General features: G+C 40.3%; 1 protein-coding gene across 1 annotated transcript in view; it reads right to left on the bottom strand.

Moving 5' to 3' along the window:
- The window catches only part of prkg1b (protein kinase cGMP-dependent 1b), a 46,659-nt gene that overhangs the window by 17,950 nt on the left and 7,276 nt on the right, over positions 1 to 21,433 (bottom strand). The window contains exons 2-3 of the mRNA XM_008437699.3: positions 14,783 to 14,949; positions 1,879 to 1,992 (exon numbers count right to left, since the gene is read on the bottom strand). Of these exons, the coding sequence (XP_008435921.2) occupies positions 1,879 to 1,992; positions 14,783 to 14,949 (281 nt within the window). The remainder of the gene's footprint in view (positions 1 to 1,878; positions 1,993 to 14,782; positions 14,950 to 21,433) is intronic.

The raw sequence follows: 21,433 nt of genomic DNA, 5'->3' as shown, positions 1-21,433 counted from the left end.
ATTTCAGTTTTATAGAAAACTGTGAAAGAAACAATACAAACTGATGCACAACAGTGTCTCCCTTTCCTTGGATTCTTCCCAGCAAAGGTCCCCAAACTTGAGGTTTAGACCCAAACACCAAGTGGTAGGTTCCACAGATCAATCCATTGACCTATTGACTATACCCACATATCGTTGCAGGGTTATGTGGGCTAGAGTTATGGCGCTTATCTCCAGTGGTCTTTTGGGCGAGAGGCGGGGTACATCCTGGACAGGTCACCAGTCCAAAAAAGGACAACACAGAGACAGACAAATCAACCAATAGAGACACAAATTCATACCTAAGTACACTCATGATGAGGGGTAATTTAGAGCGATCACGATTTCTTTGAGGTTTTGTTTCTGACTTAATTGGCTCATTGCCTTGATGGTTGCAACACCTAATGAAGATCTCTGGCGAAGATCGAGGAAAGAAACCATCTGAGCTCAATCAAAGACGATCTCTGAGAGTGATGCATCACTCTGTGACATCATTGTAAAACACGAGTTTCAGCAGCAGCCGCGTGAGACATGATGTGTAATAAACTCATCTCAATTTCAGCAGTTAACACCACTGTTAATCCCCGCATCATTTTTCCATTTTTTTTCCCCACACAAAGATTTCCAAATGTTTTATGACTTGCAAATAAAACCAGTTGGCTAATTTATCTCCTTCTCTGAAATCTCTCTGTCTGAGCTGAGTTTTCTTCCATTCTGAGTAATGTAGATTTGGACTTTAGAGGGAAGCTGGTGTACCTGGAGAGAACCCACGCATACGCGGAGAGAAGATGCAAATTCCATGCAGAAAGACCCCATAAGCCAAAAATTGGAAATTTGCGCAGTGTTCTCAGATGGGCTAAGTAGAGCCGTTGACATATTTTCTTCTCTGCCAGTTTTATATTTAGACAAAAAAAAAGATACAAAGTCTGAAAACCTTTAGGCCAGAATAGGCCAGACGGAGGCTCAAACACGTAGGGGAAGAATAATTTGTTGAGGTTTGAGTCAGCGCAGTAGTGCTGAAGCATAATCAGATCTGATCATGAAACTGAATATTTAGAGCCGTGTTGTGAAATGAAACGGAGGCGATTTAATGGAGCGGACTCAACGTGTTAATGTGAGAAACAAGCAGAAAGCATCTGAAAATGCAAACAAATCATGTGGAACCCAGCCCTGTTGCCAAGAGACGCACAGGTGCCAAAGCGGGTTGGCCGGACCGGATGGTGTTGCTTGGCAACAGCTGCTTAGCGATCGTTCCACCAGGAAGAGCTGACAGGAAGTTGGACGTGCACACTTAGACACGGCGGTGCTGTCGGATGGTGTTCAGATTCGTTTCTTCAGCTGAACTCTGATCAGCTCCCTCTGGAAGCCCGACTCTTCCAGCTCCGTGTTGGTGAAGAAAACACCAGCAGGGAAGCTGATTCCAGCAGCAATATTTCAGGGTTTCTTTTTTTAACTCAGAAGCATTAGAGTCACATCAGCTCAATGCTGCCAACTCTCTCAGAATCTCTAAACAGTTTCTTTGGATTCCCTCCTTATCAGGAAGAGAATCCAATCGAATCCCAGAAGAACGCACAGGAACCCTACCATCTGCCGCCTCAGTAGTCGGTTTGAGGCTAACGCTACAAATTGGAAGTTTAAATTTAAGCCTACAGAGCTGGAAAGAGCGATCCCCGCGCGCTGTTTCAGTTTAACCTCCTGCAGAGATGTTGTTCGTGATACCCAGGCAAACAGCTAATTTAATCAACAACAGTAGACTGTCTGCTGGTTTCAGCGTAGCAACAAAACAACACCGGGGGATCACCTCCATTTTTTTTTTTTTTTTACAATGTTGTTCCTGTTGATCTCCAACAGCATACTCACTCTTGACCGTGGCGGTCCGGGTGCAGTTGTAGAGGATGGCCAGCTCTCCGAAAACTTTCCCCGGTCCCATCGTGCACAGCTTCATCCCCTCTTTGGTCACCTCCACCTTCCCCTCTGGGTCAGACACACAGAAGACAATCTGTCACTGTCAAACAAGCACTTCTGCCCAGACGCATCATGGGAAATATAGACCTTTGGTATTTGTCGGTCTCAAGTCAACATGTAGAAACTTTCTCTGGAATCATAACTCATACAGAGTCAATAAACCAATAAAAACTCCTCTCAGCAGCCTTTTCAGAACCAAAAGAAAAACAAAACTTAAGCACTTTAGTTAACAGCAAAAGTTAAGGTCACGGTTGATGACAAAAATACCTTCTCGGGCCATAAAGGCTGATTTCTTTAGCTGAGTAACTTCCATCTCTGGAAGTGTCCTACAATGGATATATGCATCAGTGACTTTCAGTAACAACCCCCAGAATAGGGGCCCTTCCTCAAGGTCCAGTGTCCTGCAACTTTTAGATGAGTCTCAGCTGAGTCAATTGATCAGGTCATTAGCAGGATTTGACTGAACTGAGGAGCTAATACAGCTATTTGAATCTGATCTTTTGAACCAGCTACATATCTAAAAGTTATAGAATTGCCAGCCCTCAAATCTAGTCCTTAAGGGCAAAGAAAATCATTGCTTTATTTTTATTTGGTGCAGAGATTTTAAGTCCTTACTGGATTTGAGGACCCATATCCTAGAAGCTATATCTGTAGTGTAAGCATTGAAGTCTTTGTTAGTCCAACTGAATGTTTCCCTCTCCAACCTGAATATTTAGTTTAGACACAGCTGACTCGACTCTGTCGCCACAATATGTGCTGATCTGATTGACTTAAGTGCTGTCCAATCAGAAGTCTTGGTACGTTTAGGTGAGAACACTTTCAGCCCAGAGTTTTTCATAACCGTGTGTCACTTTTCTTTGTACGACACAGGGTGCTTGGCATTTGGACTCTGGCGTTTCCGACTGACACTAATGAAGACGGATTAATGCAGCTGGGAACAGAAATGTCAGGGCAATCAACAACACAAACGCACCTGCATGATGTGGTCCTCTGTGTGAACTGGAGGTGCGTTAAGCAACATTCAGGGAACTGACGTAACCTTAAGACGGAGCGCATTTGTGTTTAATCGTCTCCCTTTGACATTAACTGACATATAACGCCAGTGGACACAATCGATAAATCAAACTGCCAACTGATCACTAGAACATCTCAGAAGATTAACACTCATACCTACAGGAAGACGGAGAAGCAGAGCTAAATTGACAGAGAAATTGTGAACCAAACTTGGTATTTTTATTTGTTACTTGAAAGTCACAATTGTCTGTTAATATTTCGACAGACTGAATTTATGGTGCGCCATTAAATCTGAGACCTGGGATCTGGAAGAAGGTCAGAGGTGAGTCTCTGCCTCATGCAGTATCCTGGTGTTCCTGACTGATGGCAGGATGGAGCCAGAGATGAAAAGACGGATAAGGCTCCATTTGCAATAATGAGGGTGTTGCGCCGGACTATCAAGGTCTATCATCTATTATCAAGAAAGAGCTGAGCTGGAAAATAAGGCTCTGGGTATTACTGTCCCATTTGCATTTCAACCCTCCCCTATGGTCCTGAGATATGGATTATGACTTGAAGAACCAGATCCAGGATACAAATAGCTGAAATTAACTCCCCCTTTAATGAAGACTGAATCCTGCCTTAGGGATAAGAAGAGGAGCTCCGTCAAGGAGAGCAGAATTGCTTCTCCTCCACTTCAAAAGCAGTCAGCCAGCATGATTAATTTGATTTTTTAAAAATCCTCCATATGGATGCTTTTTAGATGTTGGCTCTAAAGAGGAGATCCCAGTACAGACCCAGATTGTAAAACCACTCTGGTTTCTTGGGATCCCCCAGAGAAAGGAGCTCCATCTGAGAGAGGGACATGTGAGTTTACATACTTGACCTTTAACCTATTCAGTCCCACTGAGGACAACTTGAGGGTAAAGCAATGATGGCTTAATAGATTATGGGGATATAAATGTATTTTTAAACCGTTCTTATATTTGTGCTTTTCAGCATCTTTGTAACAATTTTTTATCATTGGTGCAGTAATGTTAATTCTTTCTCCACCAGAGGGCACTGTTGTCACAGCTAAGAAATGCTATCCCATAATGGCTTGTAAGAAGAAGAGTCACCATTCGAGAATTAATGCTGCGTCCCAGATACCCCGGATGTCGGAGATGGGTTTTGATGCCACATCGACGATAACAATATTCGATTCAAGAAGTCGGAATTTCAATATGGTGGCGCTCATAGGTGTTGCTTGTTTAATAAAAACATCAGTTTAAGCTTTACTTAAACTGATGTTTAAGTAATCAAACCCCACTTTTAATTTCTTCAGTTTAAAGTTTCAGGTGCTACATGTAACATTGATTTTAGACACACTCTTTCGTGTAAAATTGAGATGCTTCCAACTCATCTGGTTACTGTCCATGCGAGAAGCGGCCATATTGAAACCAAGTCAGTTTCAATATGGAGGCAGTCCCAGTTTCTCATTACGAAATGCAACTTTGTAGGGCATTCCAGTTGATTTTTCTTTTTCAACTATAAAGTTGGAATTTTGTAGTTCTGAGTAAAACTGGGTTGCAGCAGTAGCAACAGAATGTAAACATAGTGACAAGACTGTGTTTAGTCTGTTTAGTTTAGGAAGTGGGTCTTTCATATAATGTATCAACTATCATTGCTTTCACCGGAAAACCTTTCAAAAATGGGAATTAAACTTCAGAACAGAAGCTTTTTTAAGTCCAGGAACATGAATTACTGAAATGTAATACAGACCAAAGCGAAAGACAGGTAGTCAGGGGAAGACTTCAAGTTTTATGTTTTGAGGTGAATTTTAGAGGAAATCTCTCCCGGCACTGGCGACTGAAGCTTTAGTTGTACCGTCGGTGAGCTCCACCTCTCTGCCACAACACAGGTTTAAGGTCTGGCTGTTTGTGTTGCTGCAGAAGAGCTGCAGCAGATTTCCTCTCGCTCAACAGCAGATTCAGTTCAGATAAAAACGTGATGACTTATGGATCTTTTCCAAGAAGGAAAGATGGAATAGTCTAAGCTGTTTTTTTTTTTACCTGCTAGGAGAGAAATTATCTGCTTGGCATCTCACACACACGCACAACAAACAATAACACGCACACACACGGAGCAATAATTAACCCTGCTGTGTCTCTAACACACACACAGCAGATGGAGACAATCGTTTTATCGAACAGGATAAACACACACAGGATCTTTTGCCATAATCACAGGCTGTAATGATCATCGTGCTGAAAAAGACACACATACACACACGCGCGCGCATACACACGCATTCATCGCAAGCTGCAGCTGAACCCTCGTCGGGTGCTCCGAGATCTGACTCAGATCCTCCAGTAGCTGAAGGACTAAAGAACCAAAGAAGAAGAAAAGTCGGTAAATGGATCAGACTGGATCGCCTTTCAACATTTCTAACAGTCAGAACTGGTCTGTGGGGAAACATAACAGCTATAATAACATCAGTATGAATTTACAGTAAACACGGTTACAACAACCCTTGTTTGATTGTCTCTGCACGTGCTGAACGAGAATAAATTAACTGCTGCAGTATTCCTCCGTGATCATGTTTACTGTATGTTTGTATTAGAAATATCAGACTGAGATTATTTTGGGCTTAACGACTCAAACTGTTAACTGCTACTGCTTGTGTTGGTGCCCAGTGCCTTAATCTCTTTAAGCCCAACTGTGACTGTGCACACAGTTTCCTGTGTGACTGAGAGTCTTCTGTTTATTAGAGTCTCACGATTCCAGAAGCGAAATCTAACCGAACTGGAAACACGCAACTGCTTCTGCTGATTTCAGCCCGACAGCGGAAGAAAGGAAGAAAAGAGCAACAAGAAACAGAAAAAGAAAAGAAGGAGCAGGAGCTGCGCAAGGTGAGAGGTTTGGACTGCAGCCCTGCAGCAGCGTCTCCTCCTGTTTTCAAGCCAGCGAGCACATTGCGAAGTCATCACATGTTAAATATGGCTCTTCTAGAAGTTTCAGTGAAAAATCAGCTCATTTATATTTTAAAGAAAAGTTCCTTTAGAAAGAAAAAGAAATGCTGAGACGTCTGTTCCTTCCTCCCTCGTCTGTGTTTGGCTGCTAGTCTAAACTCTCTGCGTGAACCGAATTATTACACCTGAGGATGTGTTCCCACCAGGAAAGTCTGCTTTTTTTTTTTTTTTTGCTTTCTTTCACTGCAAACACAGCCACGTGGGTGACGATCGTTGCTCCAATTTGACAGAAATTACTTGCTGTGTTTTTGTTGTGTACAATTACATTGTAATATCATTTTTAAAGTAAATAGCAGGTCATAAATACGCTGGTTCCATCATGAGATATTTCTAATTTTGCAAAGCTGTCAGTAAAAACGAAAGCTGGGAGCAAAAAGAGACAAAGTGCAGAAAACGGCAAATCAGGTACGGCTTCGGTTTTATCAGCGGTAGCGCTAGCAACTGCCCGGCAATAGTGGCTCATAAAGTCCAAAACTACATGGAGGCCAGTCTGTGTTCACACCAGAAGTGAACCGCACCAGAGTTTGCTTGAAAGCAGACTGGGATTGACTCAAAAAGCGGGTCTCGGTCCGGTCGTTTGGTTAGGCCAGATGAATAACAGAACTGAAATCGGAATTTACAAGCAACCTAAAAAAAAAAAAAAAACAGGAATTTCAGCTCCTGTTTATGTTTCTCTTCAATTAAAATCCACAGCATTCCTCAAAAGTTCCGTACTTTAACAGAAGGCAGTTATCAGAAAAAAACGGCACGACGGTGCATGCTATTAGCGGTAGCATTTGAACGATTTTCCCCTCTCTCTGCCAGTCCGTATCACTTACTGTAACAGCTGCATGGCCAGTCAAATCTCTCAGTAATTGCCACACTGACTGAGAGTTTGACTTCTGCCAGGCTGAACTGAAACATGCGCCCACACTTGTCCTTTTGCTGCTCTGTCACTCTGTCCACCTTCTCTATAGAAAAGGGGGGAAAAACACATTCTGTGCAGTCTGATGTGAGATTTTTTTTTTTTTCTTTAACAGCCACAGTGAACGCTAATGTCTACAACCAAATGTAACAATGTGACTGTACACATGGTTCTGGTATCATCATGTACGAAGCTGTACAGTGTAGGGCTAATATGTTGAATATTTATTTGGATTGAGAGATTTTTTATTTTTTTTAAAGGAGTGAAACTAAAACTAGGACCTTTGAGGGGTTCTGACTAGAATATATTTACAAAGTTGTATTTTTTATCTTAAATGCTAAATCAGTATCAATATTTTCTGTATAGTTTTGACGTAATTACTATGTTGTTCTTTCAGCAAATGGCCTTTTATGGTTAACAATTAACCAATTACCATATTAGTTGATGATTATGTCAATAATCACTTCATCACAATTAATCTGATTAATCATTCCAGCCCTATAGTCTGTAATAATCTGAATAGGTTTGACCCAAAGACCTGCTTGACGGATGCACATCTTTTACTCGATCAGACGAATTTGTTTTTAGTGATTCAGCCAGAACTCGGATCCAGGTGAGTCACAGAAGCAGCTGCTAGATTCTGGCTTGACGTTTGAAACCAAAATCTGTTTGCTGCTCCAGAAAGCCCGAAGCAGTGCGCGTGTGTGTGTAATCACTTATCCATGTGAGGAGCCTCAACTGCTCTCACCACGACAAACAAACACGGATCAGAGTGAGACCTCCTCCGCTCATGTCTTTGTTCCTGTAATCACTGTAAGGAAGAAAAGCCCAGCGGCTGAGGCTTCAGGAGCTCATTACAGCAGCAGGAGAGCTTTCAGAACGACGGTCGGCAGCAGAGAGTAGGGAGCCGCTAAGCGCTGCGTCTCCTTAGCTGGAGTGAAAATTAATTCCAGCTTTCGTTGCAGGTAATGGCAGCTTCTCGGCCTGAAAGAAGATCGTCTGAACAAAGCGGAGAGCCAGTTAACCTTCAGAGGCTTTAAAGAAAGAGGATGCGAGCGGCCGCTTCGCCGCTGCTCTCACTGTAAAACACCGAGGTTCTGTCTGGATTCTCCTGCTGGATTCACTGATGATAGATTTGGAAATGATTCTGCAGCAAATAGCATATTCACAAAAGCAACGGTCGGGTGATTAAATATGTCAACATAATTACTCTGACTGGGTAACAGGATAATAAGGGAGAGAAACTCAGGGCGATAATGGGGGGAATTAAAGATACAGGAAATCAATTTGTAAGCAATTTGTTTCATTTGTGTTGAATTTTAGTGAAACTCTGCTAAATATTGTAGTAATAACCTAATAACAACTCGAGAGTTTACTTATTCATAATAAAAAATAAAGCGCAGCGACATGCAAGAAAAGGTTATCAGTCAAAATTTCTGAAAATCTTTTATATTTATTGACACGGTTTGTTGAAAAGAATTTAGAAAATCATTTTGATAACTAACCATTTTCCTTTCCATGATATTATCAAATATTTAATTAGTTATATTCTTAATTTTATATCCTTTGTGTAGTCACAGGATTCAGTCTTTTTATGAAGAAAATTACCTCCATTACACTAAATTGTTAATGTTTAGCTTCAAATTTATTGTTCATTATTCACTTATAAATTATGTAGAAAATACATATTTTCATTGTGCCTAGCTGGAGTAGTTTTAATTGATTTGTTAATTTGATTTATTAGGGTTTTTTTTATTAATTGATGGTAGATAACATAATCACTCAACCACAATTATGCTTTTTTTTTTAAATGTACTCTTACCTGTGATTAGTTGCATCCTTTGCAGAAATACAGTCACTGACTGAACAGGTTTTTTTTTTTAAAAGCCATACGCTTCACTTTGTTAAAATTCTGATCTTATTTAAGCTTAATATCAGCTGCTTTAATCTGATCTCACACAGCTCAAAGACAGTAGCCTGGATGTTATCATCATGTTATCTGTCCCTCCACTTTTCTCACATCTTTGCTGAGCTGTCACAAATTCCTTCATGTCTTCTAACTTTTTTTTTTTTTTGTCTGCCATGCCCTCTCATGCCGTGACGCAAAACGATGAACGGATCATTTGACATGAACTGTGGATGAATAATACTCTGCGTTTTCAGGCTGTAACATTTCTCTCACCTAAAAGTTTTTGAGTTTTTTATGTTTCTATGGAGGACATTTTTACACTTAATTCAATTTAAACATTTTCTACTGTTTTTTTCTGATTATTTTGAATGCATTTGGTTTTGTTTTTGTCCATTCTCGCCGCTCTCCCTGCCTCACTGTGTATTTTTTTTCTTTTTGCTTTATTTTTAAATAACTGCTTCCAATTTTGTAGATTTCCAATAGTAAAATATGATTAGCCAACATGTTGCTAAGCAACCGCATTCACCACAAAGCTCTGTGTGTGTGTGTGTGACATCATGAGACAAAACTGCTGCATCTGTTTCTTCTGCCAAACCACAAATAATGAGGATCATGTTTGTAATATTTACACACTCACACACTCAACAAAAACTATCAACCTCGTCTTTTAAGTGGTGTTTTTTTGTTTTGTTTTTTTGGGATCACTTCCTCTTCCTGTGACAAAAGTCTTTATATTTAGCCGCCATCTGCGCCCCATCAACTTCCGCCCCTGCCCCTGAAACGCACGTCTGTAAGGATCCACAGCGACAGAGAGCATTCAGCACTGGTGGGCGCAAAATCTACATTAATTCACCATGTTTAACACAAAGCAAACAAAGAGCCAGGAGTATAAATCCTGCAGCTGGAACCTTTTCACTCTGATCGGCGCACACCTGTCAAGTCTCCCGTTTTGACCTGGAAGCTACCGTTTTTTTTTTACCCCCCTTCTCTCCCCGTTCCCGCCGTGCTCACGTACCCAGCTAACAAGCAAATGTTAAGACTACGTCCGCCGAACGTTCTCCGAAAGTCGAACGTCAAATGTTCGGACTTGACGTTCGCCGAACTCTGTCTGAACATTCGCTCCAAACTTTCGCGCATTATGAAAAAATATATTTTTTCTGTAATTTTATTTAATCAATTTTAATATCTTTAAAACCTTTATGGTGGTTAATATTTTTTTTGACAAAATCTCTATTTTTGTCCTTTTAGAAAGTCTGCATCTCTGAATGTTGTCTGAAAATCATCTAAACGTCCGTGTGCGACGTTTAAAATACGGTTACTAGCTTCAATAATCTGCATTGCGTTTATTCTAACGTAATGTAAATGTATCTCAAAGGAGAGTAATACTTCAATAAAAGTCCAAGAAGTACTTTAATTTGGAAAATATGTATTTTCTGCCGAGTGACGTAACTTCCCAACCCGGATTGCATTGGGATTTCTGCAGTCAAGAAACACTTCTGTATTTCACATGAAACCCATGGAATCTACCTTGTTCGGTAAGTTATTAGTTTTCATACTTATTTCTATCATATTCATATTCTGACCAAGCACGTATTATAATTTTCCCGTAAATATCCCGCTCTAACGTGTTAGTTGCTCTCCCGGTGTTCTATCTTATCTTCCCCCGCTCGTTACTCTATGTTCATTTGTACATTTGAGAACAGAAGTGGTTTGTGTACACAGCCGTGTGGTACACCTGTCCTTCATCAGAATTGAATAGCGATCATGTTTTTTCTGTTTTTCTAGCTCTTTTAGATCAGTTCTATTGATTTGACATTATGTAAACATCAAGGGACTGGGAGGCATTCACGATTAACCTCATAGTATGGAATATATTTTAATAGATTTATTAAATGTTGATGTTGACCCACTAATATGTTGGGTTTAGGTGTCGTAGTAAAATTCTGCCTAAACCAAGGGAATCGATACTTCGTCAGAGGTGTTCATTATGTTTGATGCTAAATATGTTGTTATTCAAACAACTAATTCAGCTCTGAAATTTACCATAGATCAAACTCTCTCTCTAAGCAATATAATAAGTCATTTTAAGTCAAATGCATTATTAGCAAAATGTCCTCCATAGAAAGTCACTGCTTCGGTGAACAAAACAGTAGGAAATATTCAAAATATTCCTGTCAAAATGCTTAACTTTCAGACTGATATCTGGGAATTTTCTTGACCTGCAGGTATAACCAACCTTGCCAATGGATGAGCGACCATTATTTGATGATAAATAAGGAAATAAAGCATGCATAGAACTGTATTTCTGCATCCAAATCTAAAAAGACAACTTTTATCTAAAAACATTTTTTTTAAAAAAAGGCTTTTATTCATGTAGCTTCTCTGGTTAAGTAGATAGAGAAAGTTATGTCAGAATTTTTGTTTCCATCTGACATTATGGACAATGTGGTAGTAATTTATTATTTTTTAAAAAAATGGATCAATATGATCTCTTTGAATAGTCTACTAAGTTGTAAAAAAAAAAAAAAAAAAAAAAAGATTAGACCTTTTTCATAACCTGTTGTCAGGCAAGTAGTGAGGGTGTGCTTTAGTACATGTTCCTACCCAGAGTCTATTCAGGCAAAGCAATTTGGTTTTAACATTTAGTTTGAAACACAACACAGTCCAGGTGGAGGCGGAGTTCAAATGATCAGGTCTGATCTAAAACTCGTTCAAACACTGGTAAAAAAAAAAAGCTACTCATAGAGTCAAACAGTAGCACGAGTCCTGACGAAGATAGACAAACAAAGCTACACACACACATAGATATATAACGCATTCAAAAAATCTGTCTGTTTTGAACTTCATCCACCCACAGCAGACTCCTCTCTAAAACCAGTTCCTTTAACATTGATTAGATAATTATCTAATCTGGCTCTAATATAAAACCCGACAGAAAAGACGCCTCTCACATTGTGAGGACGTGCTCTTAGACTCAGCTTGTGTGTTATTCACCCAGCAGGTTTTTTTTTTTTTTGGACATAAATGTCATTGGTTATTTTGCACACCGCGCGCTGCCGCCTACCAACACGGGACCAGCCATCTGGAGGATTGTTGTCGGGGTCTCAGTGTAGTCCAGCCCCGATACGCCACAAAAGGTTTGAAAGGACCTGAAGACACAAGCAGACCTGCAGCTGCTCTGAAAAGGTCAGGTGGACTCTAATGAGGAGGTGGAGCTAAATTTATCCTCACAGCGTCTTCATAATAGAACATGCCCGAGTGTGACAGAGGGAAGACGTTTCAACAGGAATCTCCTGCAGTCCGAATGTATTCAAACAGTGTCTTCCCTCTGAAGAGGTCCTCTCTGTTCTGTCGAGACGGCAACGGCACACCGTTCGTTCCTCCAGATGTGACTGCAGATCCAGTACGACACCAGCATCACGGCGCGTTTTCAGTGGGAGGATCACGTTACCGAACAGGATTCTTATGTAAAACACTGACCTCAAATCCGGCTATAAATATAACAAACGAGCTGAGCGTAGTAACGGAGAAAAGACGGAGAGGCTCCGGGTTTGATCTCGGAGCCCCTCCCAGTTCTCATCCCATCTTGTTCCTCCAGCAGAGGGGAAAGAAACCAACATGTGTAAAAGCTTCTGCTTGTATTGCAGACTGCACTTATATCACAATACGTCTCAGATGTTTAGATGTGGGACCTGACTGCAACTGCTCTTTTTTTTAGTTCTTTGCCTTCTGGTCATAAGGATAGGTCATAACCAATAACTACAATGACTGCTGCTCCAATCCACACACTGATCACACAATCCGTATGATTCCAACTCAAGAATCTGACCCGGTGAATCTGCAAACTACAAAACTAAGAGGAATCGTAGTCCTGTCTAGTCGCATCCTCATTGTTGAGAGTCGGGGACAATAGACGCTGATTGCACCACTGCTTTCCACTCTCTTCTTTCTCTGAAGATGGCCGTACATTCTCCACCTGATCTTCTCGTCCAAACCCTGATGTCGTCCGTCCACCTCCATCTCTGTCTTACCCTCCACCGCTTTCTGTAAATGTTGCCCACGAGGAGGTAGCCGCAAAGGTTGTGGGTCCTGACGACATGGTGCGGAATCATAACGAGGCTAGATCTAATTTTGCTACTCTTCACCGTAGTGCCAAAAAATGCTTGTTGGGTTACCAACAAAATATACTGTATGATGTATAATTGGTAGCAAATTATTCAAAGACACTTGTTTATGGAGCATTCGGATGGTTAAAGTTCATCAGCATTTTTTTGTTAACTTATTGGAATATTTATTGAAAATATGCCAAAACATTGAGCTTGGTCAAAGGATGATCAAGATAGATGAATTAAAGAGGAGGAATAATATGTCAGAAGTGAAGGAAATTCAGCTCAAATTATTTTTTAAGCCAAGGCAGCCATGTATAGTTTTTGTCCTACGTACTAACCCCATTGTCCACCCAAGAAGGGATGCAAAGAGCCACACAGTAGGAATTGTCAGAGACAATACCAGAAATATTGAAGCTGCTGTCCTCAAGATATTAGAAAATGTAATCATTTCTTATCATCACTTTTTCAGGTCAACTTTCCTGAGTTTGACCTGAGTTTGGAGTCCAAACACTGCATCCGCCTGTAAATGAAAACTGCAGCAAACAGCCAAGCAAAGCAAAGCGCTATCTGATAAACCACAAATTCATAAAAGTCTGTTGTCATGGACACAGCATTTCACCTCCTAAATATTAACCGGAAGAAAGGGCAGCACCAGACGCACCCATTGTTCAGCTCTGCACACAGACAGCATGAACTTACGGCGGACTTCTCATCATAGCGTTGTATTTTTCTAGAGCTCTGTACAAATTAATCAGAGTTTCGACGTTCCCACTACATTTCCTGTTCTCGGTTTTCTAAAAGTCTCTCGGTACAGAGGAAAATCTTCTGTCTTTGTGGCAAAGCTGACTGGCTGTGCATCGTCTCAGCTGGAAGTGATGACACATTTTGCATCCGCAGCAACGCTGCAGGAGAACAACGAGTCATTTGCTTCACTCTTAGTCTGCATCAACAGGCAAAAGAGAGCAGGGACCAGTTTCTAACCAAACTTCCAGCTGAAGGAAGAAAAACATAATTATATCTTTTTTCTGACAACAGCGGCAGCTCAATGGTAATAATAAGAAAAGAAACTCATTTCCATTTTGAAAGTTATACAAAGCGGATGACGGCAACAGAGGAACTAGTAACCGTTCAGCGTTGCCAAAAGAAAGCCAGCAGCAGTAAATGTTCAGCAGTGAGGATTAAACCGACCTTTGAGATAAACTTCCTGCTTCAACCAGAGGCTCATTAAAGAGAAGGTTACTTTGCCTTTGCAGGTCACATGGATTCATTAATTTTGCTGAATATTTCCCGTGTCCCAAAACTCTGAAGGAACATTAAATGAACCTTCTCCGAACTTGTTTCCCATTCAACCGCAATGAAACCTCAAGTCCCTCTACGGCACAGACAGCGAGAACAATGCAAACGGTTCTGTTTTTGTTGAGAGACTCTAGTCGGTCGCAAGGTCAAACATAAAATGTATCGTGTTTCACATCCCAGATGAAGCTGTCCAAGACGTATTAGAGAATGATCTGGATTGAAGCAACACACTGAGCTAAAAAATACATAAGGTGTTGGATTTTATTATCTAAGAGTTGGAGCTTGCAATTCTTCTCTAGGTTGATGTCAAAGCAAAAGGACAGGCAGGTAGAACTAGGTAGAAACAGAAGGAGGCACAAAGGAGGTAAAGACAGAAGAACGTAAGCAAAGGCAGATGGAGGTAGAAACGAATTAGGTACAGAGAGAAACACAAGAAATAGTTAAAACTGAACCATTTGGAAGAAACAGAGATCAAACCCTAAAGCCTTCTGTTCTTGTCTATAAAATCCCTCTCAGATGACTCTTTTAGACCGATTCCCATCTCGGGACCGGTTCCAGCCTGTGTTCTTGCTCTCACCTTCCATGACGAACACCAGTGAGCCCACATCTCCTTCCTTTATGATACAGGCGTCCTTCCCATAATCCACCGGGTACATACAGTCCACAATCTCCTGTATCTGAGAGAGCTCCAGGTTCTTCATGAAGTCATTGTCCAAGATGGCTTCCTTTATCAGCTCCTTTGACCTGAGAAGAAGAGGAGGGAGAGAAAAAAAACCTAAAATATCTACAAGAAATTGTCAGGATAAAGTCAGTCAATCAATCCATCCAATCAACCAACCAACCGTTTTAACAAATATTAGGCCTATATCTAATCTTTCAGTGCTGGCACTAATTCTGCAAGTCTATAATCTGGCAATATTATCACCTCATCCTTCCAAGCCTTCTTTATAGGCAAGCATAACAGCTGCGTTGAAGGTGGTTAACAACACAATTGTTCTTAACTAACAATAACATTGTGCTGCGCGTCTCTTTTTGTGGATTTGTTCAAAGCTTTTTGTACTGTAAACCAAAGTTCTGGTAGCCAGTTACAAGCCTTTGCTTGGTTCGAAATTTATCTCAGAAATGGGACACAATGTATTAAATATGATCGCTTGTTCTGAAGCTGTAGTAGTTCATAAGGAGGTTCCGCAGGGATCTATATTAGGTCCTCTTCTATTCGTAATTCACATAAACGAATTGGGGCAGAAAGTGTCTGAGGTGATTTTGCATTTCTATGCAGATGACACAGTAATTTATCGCACTGGATCTATTCCTACTCAGGTTGTTGAACTATTATAAATATTATATTGTTGCTATCTAATGCTCTTTCTTACGATGAAAAATTGTTCTTAATAGATTTATTTTTCCGGATACAGAGGCCCATCAAAATATCCCAATGGATTTCCAATGGAAATCAAATAAAGCAGGTTCACACATATAAATATCTGGGCATTTTGTTCAATGACTCCCTCATTTTCAAACCCAATGTGGGAAATCTCATGAAAAGTCAGACTTTTACTTTCAAACCAAATTGTGTTTTTCATATATTGCTAAAAAAGCGTGGTGTCTCTGCAACTCTTATGGCTGTGCCGGATTATGGAGAGCTTCTCCCATCTGTTAACTTTCATTTCCAGGGCATCACTTAGACTCCTGCTGGCCGATATCTGTGCTCAAATTGCACTGAGAGAAAGTCTGACTCTTAATTTCTTCGCTTTGACAAATTGCTGTTTCTTTCTGTTCCTGCACAGAAGTTTCTGTTCAGTCTGCCGCTCCGTTATCCTGGAGCTTATTTCAGGAAACTTTGAAATCAACTGAATTCATCCAAAGTAAAAGCGTTTGAGGCTGATAGACTGACATTTACCTGATTCTCATAGCTTATCATTTTCTATAAATTGTGTAACTTTTTGTGTTATATTTGTTGTTGCCTCTTAATCAGGACTCCTTTTTTTGTTTTTAAATCTTAATAGGATTTTACTCTGGTAAAATAAAGGCTAAATAAATGAAAAAAAAAAAGTATCTAAAGTTCTTTGATTGACCCATAAAATAAAAAAAATGTAGTAAAAAGAAACCGAAAAATACTCTGAAATGGGACAAGTTCATGTCAGAAAGTCTTAGATCCGACGGCAGAATCCTGAATTCTCCATATTTTCACAACTAAATAACTTCAGTCCATTTCTCTAAAAATGTTAAATTAACTTTTTTTGTAAATGCGACCTGGAAATATTTAGAATTTTGTCATAAAACTGTGGTTTGTCCTCCTAGACACTCAAGACTGTGCTTCTACTCTTCTCCGTTGAAGCTCCAGAGGAACCTTCATCTGAAACGCTCAGTGTTTAATTAACTCTCCTGTCTGCAGTTGTCTTCACGCTTCTTTCTGTTTGACAGCGTGAGCATCTGCGCCAGGGAGGCGGATTCAGCTCCGTCTTTTATCAAACAGCCCAAGTTATTTTCTGCAGGTTTGATCATTTGTCATCTCCGAGCTCGTAAACACTGAAACCGTGCGCCTGATCAATGGCAGCCGGGTGGTGTAGAACAGACAGCCGATTCATTCAAAACGTCCTCCGGCTCAGATTGATCTTACAAATGGCGCGGCGCCTCTGGGCAAAAGGAGGAATTATCGGGACCCGAGCTGATGAGTATCTCACAAACTGTCAGGAGATGTTCTACTTTCTGGGATACAATCTTAAGTTGCAAAGCATAGAAGAAACGGATGTCACTGAATAAAACCCCCCGGAGCTCACGCAGATAAAAACAAAAATGATCACAAGAAAACCGACCGTATCTGCAACGTGTTTGACAAAAGGTTGGACAAAGAAGGAGCTGTGAAACGTTTCAGATGTTTGGTGTTTTGTTAATTAACTGAATACAGTAGCATGCTTGAGCTGAAGGGTTTTATTGACCAAAGTGCAGACAGACATAAGATATAAAGCAGAACCTGCATACGAGGTACAACATGATGCAACAATTAGGAGCGACATCGACATTAACTCTTGTGTTTGACGAGGATGTCTGTATCGGAACGATGCCTTAACTTTGCGAAATGCAGCTTTTAGCCTTAGACAAATGCTGAATAACTGAACATTAAGGCCCACACAAAAACACTTAAAGTCACATTACAAAGCTCTGATGCGCTGTCCTTAACCTGTTCCTCTCACTGTTGTAAATTGAAAAACACTCTTCATCGTGAAATCATGACTCCGCTCTGCTGATTCTTTCTTGTTTCTTTGATTCGAGTTCTGTTAGAAAAAATTCCCAGAATGCTTTTCACTGTGAGGTATGTGCTAACTGCACCATACTGTAACCCCAAGTCTGACTGTGCAAGACTTCATCCGTGACTTTGCACAGGTTCTGTTTGCACAGGAGAAGATTCTGACTGGATTTCAAAACACAGTGCGGCTTTGTGCACTAAATCGATCACACTGCTGTCTCGAAACCACCCAAAATCAAAATGCTGCCACTCTGAGAAAATGTAAAAAGTCTTTCACGTGCTATTTTACAAAGAAAATCAACAAAAGGACATCAATAATTTAAAGACATTCAAAGAGAGAGCCTTTATATAGCCTAGAAGGTAAATCACAATATAAAATCCAACTAAAAAACGACCTTTATAATAATAACTCTGGATCAGCAAACAGGTCATAATTTCTTTTTTACATTTGTTTCTGCACTTTCCAGGAGGGCTTTATGCTTTTTTTCTTATCTCTCAACTTTTCAATATGGACTTTTTAAATATTGTGTCAGTGATCTCCTTGTTCCACAGAGGAATGAAATGACAACAACGAACTAAAAAGCCACCCAGGGCCCCGCCGCCCCCAGACATTTGTTTATCGAGAACGAGAACGCCATCAATTTTGATTTAACCGTTTCAGCAGAGACGAATTAAATTGCTTGACATTTACATCTGAGATTAAATTGCCAAGTTTACTTTGTAAAAGTGCAAAGAGTGGCCTTCATAGTTCGATTGTTGCGTTACCATGGCGACAGTGTGAGGCTACGAGTTTAATCTTTGTGTTCCGGCTCGGTTTGTACCAAAATACCTATCGATAATAATTAACCAATTATCAGTGATTGTTTTTTTGTTTTGTTATCTTAGTCAATTGAACTGGGACCCGTCTACCAGATTCTACCACATCTGTACTGATTAGTGGTGCTGACGTTCTTAACAGGAAGACGGGCCCCTAAATCATATCCCGCCCGAGGCTCCAGGTAGTCCCCAGAACATGCTATGTTCTTTACTCCCTCCTGGTGTTCGGAGCCATCGTCTCCCAACAGAGGCACTTAAAAAGTGTCATCATTTCTTCTCTTAATGGCTCCATAGTTGCTTTATTTCATTGCTGTTGTTTTATTGTCTTCTCCCACGATGTCTGGTTTCAATTTTTTTGCTGGACTCTGTTTTCTTGTACGTTTTTAACTGTCTTCTTCTTCTTTAAACTCTGGACTGTGACTTGGTTGCTTAGATGAGCAGCTCTACCCTCTAGATGCAAATAATACCGAGCAGCTGAGCCGTCGTCGTCATACAGAATCTAAAGAGGAGGAGAAGGATGTCTCTCTCTCAGCCAGCAGAGCCAAAGGTTTTCCTTCCTGTCGAGAGTGGAGGGCTCAGTTTTATTGAAATGGACTGAAAGAGACAAAGTGAGTGGAAGGAAGATGGTGAATGCTCCATAGATCCTCACTGGCTGGCAGCTGCTGAATGATTTCCAAAAAAAAAAAAATCTGCTAACATTTAAATAGCCCACTCAGGGTTTAATCCAAAACACCTACAGTTCAGTCAGACTCACAGAGCTGTGTTAAGTTGCTACAAAAATGTGATTCCAGTGTAAAGGAGCATTATTGACTTATTAAAGGCAGGAGAAATAGAGTTTTTTATTTTTTGGTTGTGAAATGTAAATTTAAGCATCAGGCAGCTAAAATAAGTGTAGAATAGGAGACTTGTTTTAATGCAGAACCCTAAGATCACAATTTAACTTGTTTTTATTTAGCAAAACTGATTAGCATCAACACCAAACCATATGATGCCCAATCAAATTCGCCTTTCAACTTTGGATTGGAACAACTTGCAAAAAAAAACAACGCAAAAAAAACATTAACTTCAGTATAAGCTTTATAAACTTACTAAAATCCACAAAGTATGTGATCGATGTTTCTGCTTTTCAAGCAGTTGGCTTGTCATGTGGATACGGTACATGTGGGCAGTTGTGTCATTTTGGTTTGCTTGTTTGTTTTACGATATTCGTCCCGTTTCTGCTGTACGATATTCTGTGGCGTGAAGTTTTTATGGTTCCAGAACAGGTCGCTGTTGAAAATGAGAATCTGTTCTTGATCAGCCTACCTGGTAAAAACAAAGGGTAGAATAATTAATTAGTAAAACTAAAATTGAGTGACTAGTGGTGAAGCATGGCACAGTGTTTGATGACAGCCATGTGGTCCAATCCTATTGGTTGTGGCAAGTGATGGTGGGAGCAACTGCGTTGCCCAAAGAGTTGCTGTGACTTATTTGTAGAGCTGGCGGCACGGTTCTGCTACAAGCAGCATGCTAATAATGGCTGCCTGAAATCCCAAGTTCATGATGGATCAGATTACTTTGTGATCCGTTTAGTTTTTGTCAAAGCAGAACAAGAAATGCGTCAGATGGACGTGAATATGAATTATCCTCCACGTTTCATTAGACCTACATATGAACACGCGAGTAAATCAGGACCAATGGTCAGTATTTTCTAATAGATTTTCTTTAGAAACTTCTAACAGGAGAAGTTGCGGCGTTACCTCCCGAATTCAATCAGCAGATCAAACAAACACAGTCGAGAAACATTCCATCCCCAGTCGAGGTTTGCAGATAAAATATTTTTCTGAGCTGAGGCGAACAAGATGCGTCCCTGCAGTGCAGGAGGAAACGTGGAGCGAGATCACTTTGTCGTTAACTTGGGGGCTTGTTGTGTGGGGGGGGGGAGAGACGCGCATTACGACCTGCTTGATAAGTTCCATTTTAATTCATGCTCAGAGGAAACGAGCTCTCGGAGATGAGCCGGATGTTATTTCGGCGACAGAAAAACATTGCGGGCCCCGCTTCTGTTTCTGCACATGAACAGAACAGGACTCTGGAGGAAAATCGGCGAGGTCTGGACGGAAGGTGGTGACGAAGCGCTCACCCTTACGTCGTTGCCGCATTGGTCACAGAGGGAGGGGGAAGGTGTAAGGACAAATGATATGGATGATGGAGGGAGAGGAAGGTGACGAGTGTGAAAGAATAGAAACCGGAGGAACAAAACAACAGATGGGTGAGAGGGAAAAATTATGAAAAGAGAATTAAGAGAGTGGAAATAATTAAAGAGAGATTTAAAAAAAAGAAGCAACTCAAAATAATTCTGCTGAAAATGAAAAGGGAACTCAAAGGGGAAATAAAATAAATCTGAACAGAGATGATTTTGTAAAACATGGTTGACTAATATTGACAGAGTGTTTGACAGGGAAGCAGGGGAGCATTAGCTCATTACCATCTGCCAATCAGAGGCAGAAACACCAATAACATCTAAAAATCAGTGAAATCCTCAGCAGCAGATTTGCATTCATTAGATCTAGACCTTTTTATGGACATCAGGTCAACAGAAGAGGCTGAACTGGAAGACTAAGATGAGTTTTACTGCGTAAAAGTTTAAACAATCTGACAGAACAACAGGCGGTCTGTTTGATTCATATGCTAGAATTTAAATAAATATTTTAAATTATTGCCAATCTATGAGAAGAAGCATCAAATATCAGAATCAGGGGACGTCGAGTGTAGAAGAAAGAAAAAAATGCCAAAAAAATAATTCATGTTAAAGCAGATGTGTAGCCTCAGTTTATGGTGCAAAACTGTGAAAAATTTTGAATACTGCTAAAAAATATACCTATATTTTTGTTGCTTATAATAGAAAATAACAGACAAATTTGATTTTATGTAGAAAATGTGTCTTGCCGTTAAAAAAACATTTTTTTTGAAAGAGTAAAGAAAATAACTTTCTTTGATGTTTACCCTTTTTCCAGAGACAAATAAGAAGTATTAGAGCTTCTCTAATAGCACCATTAGCTGTGGTGCATATTTAAAAAAAAATTTCAACACGTTTATTTTGTAAGAACATTGCTCATGAATATGGTAAAACTGGAGTGAAAAATACGAATAGCATTTATATTTTGCTGCTGAATCGAAGCCAAG

The sequence above is a fragment of the Poecilia reticulata genome, chromosome 19 (assembly GCF_904066995.2).
Source record: "Poecilia reticulata chromosome 19, P_reticulata-male-v2, whole genome shotgun sequence".
Taxonomy (NCBI): domain Eukaryota; kingdom Metazoa; phylum Chordata; class Actinopteri; order Cyprinodontiformes; family Poeciliidae; genus Poecilia; species Poecilia reticulata.
Note: the sequence above shows the minus strand (reverse complement) of the source record. Positions and strands in the feature narration are given on the sequence as shown.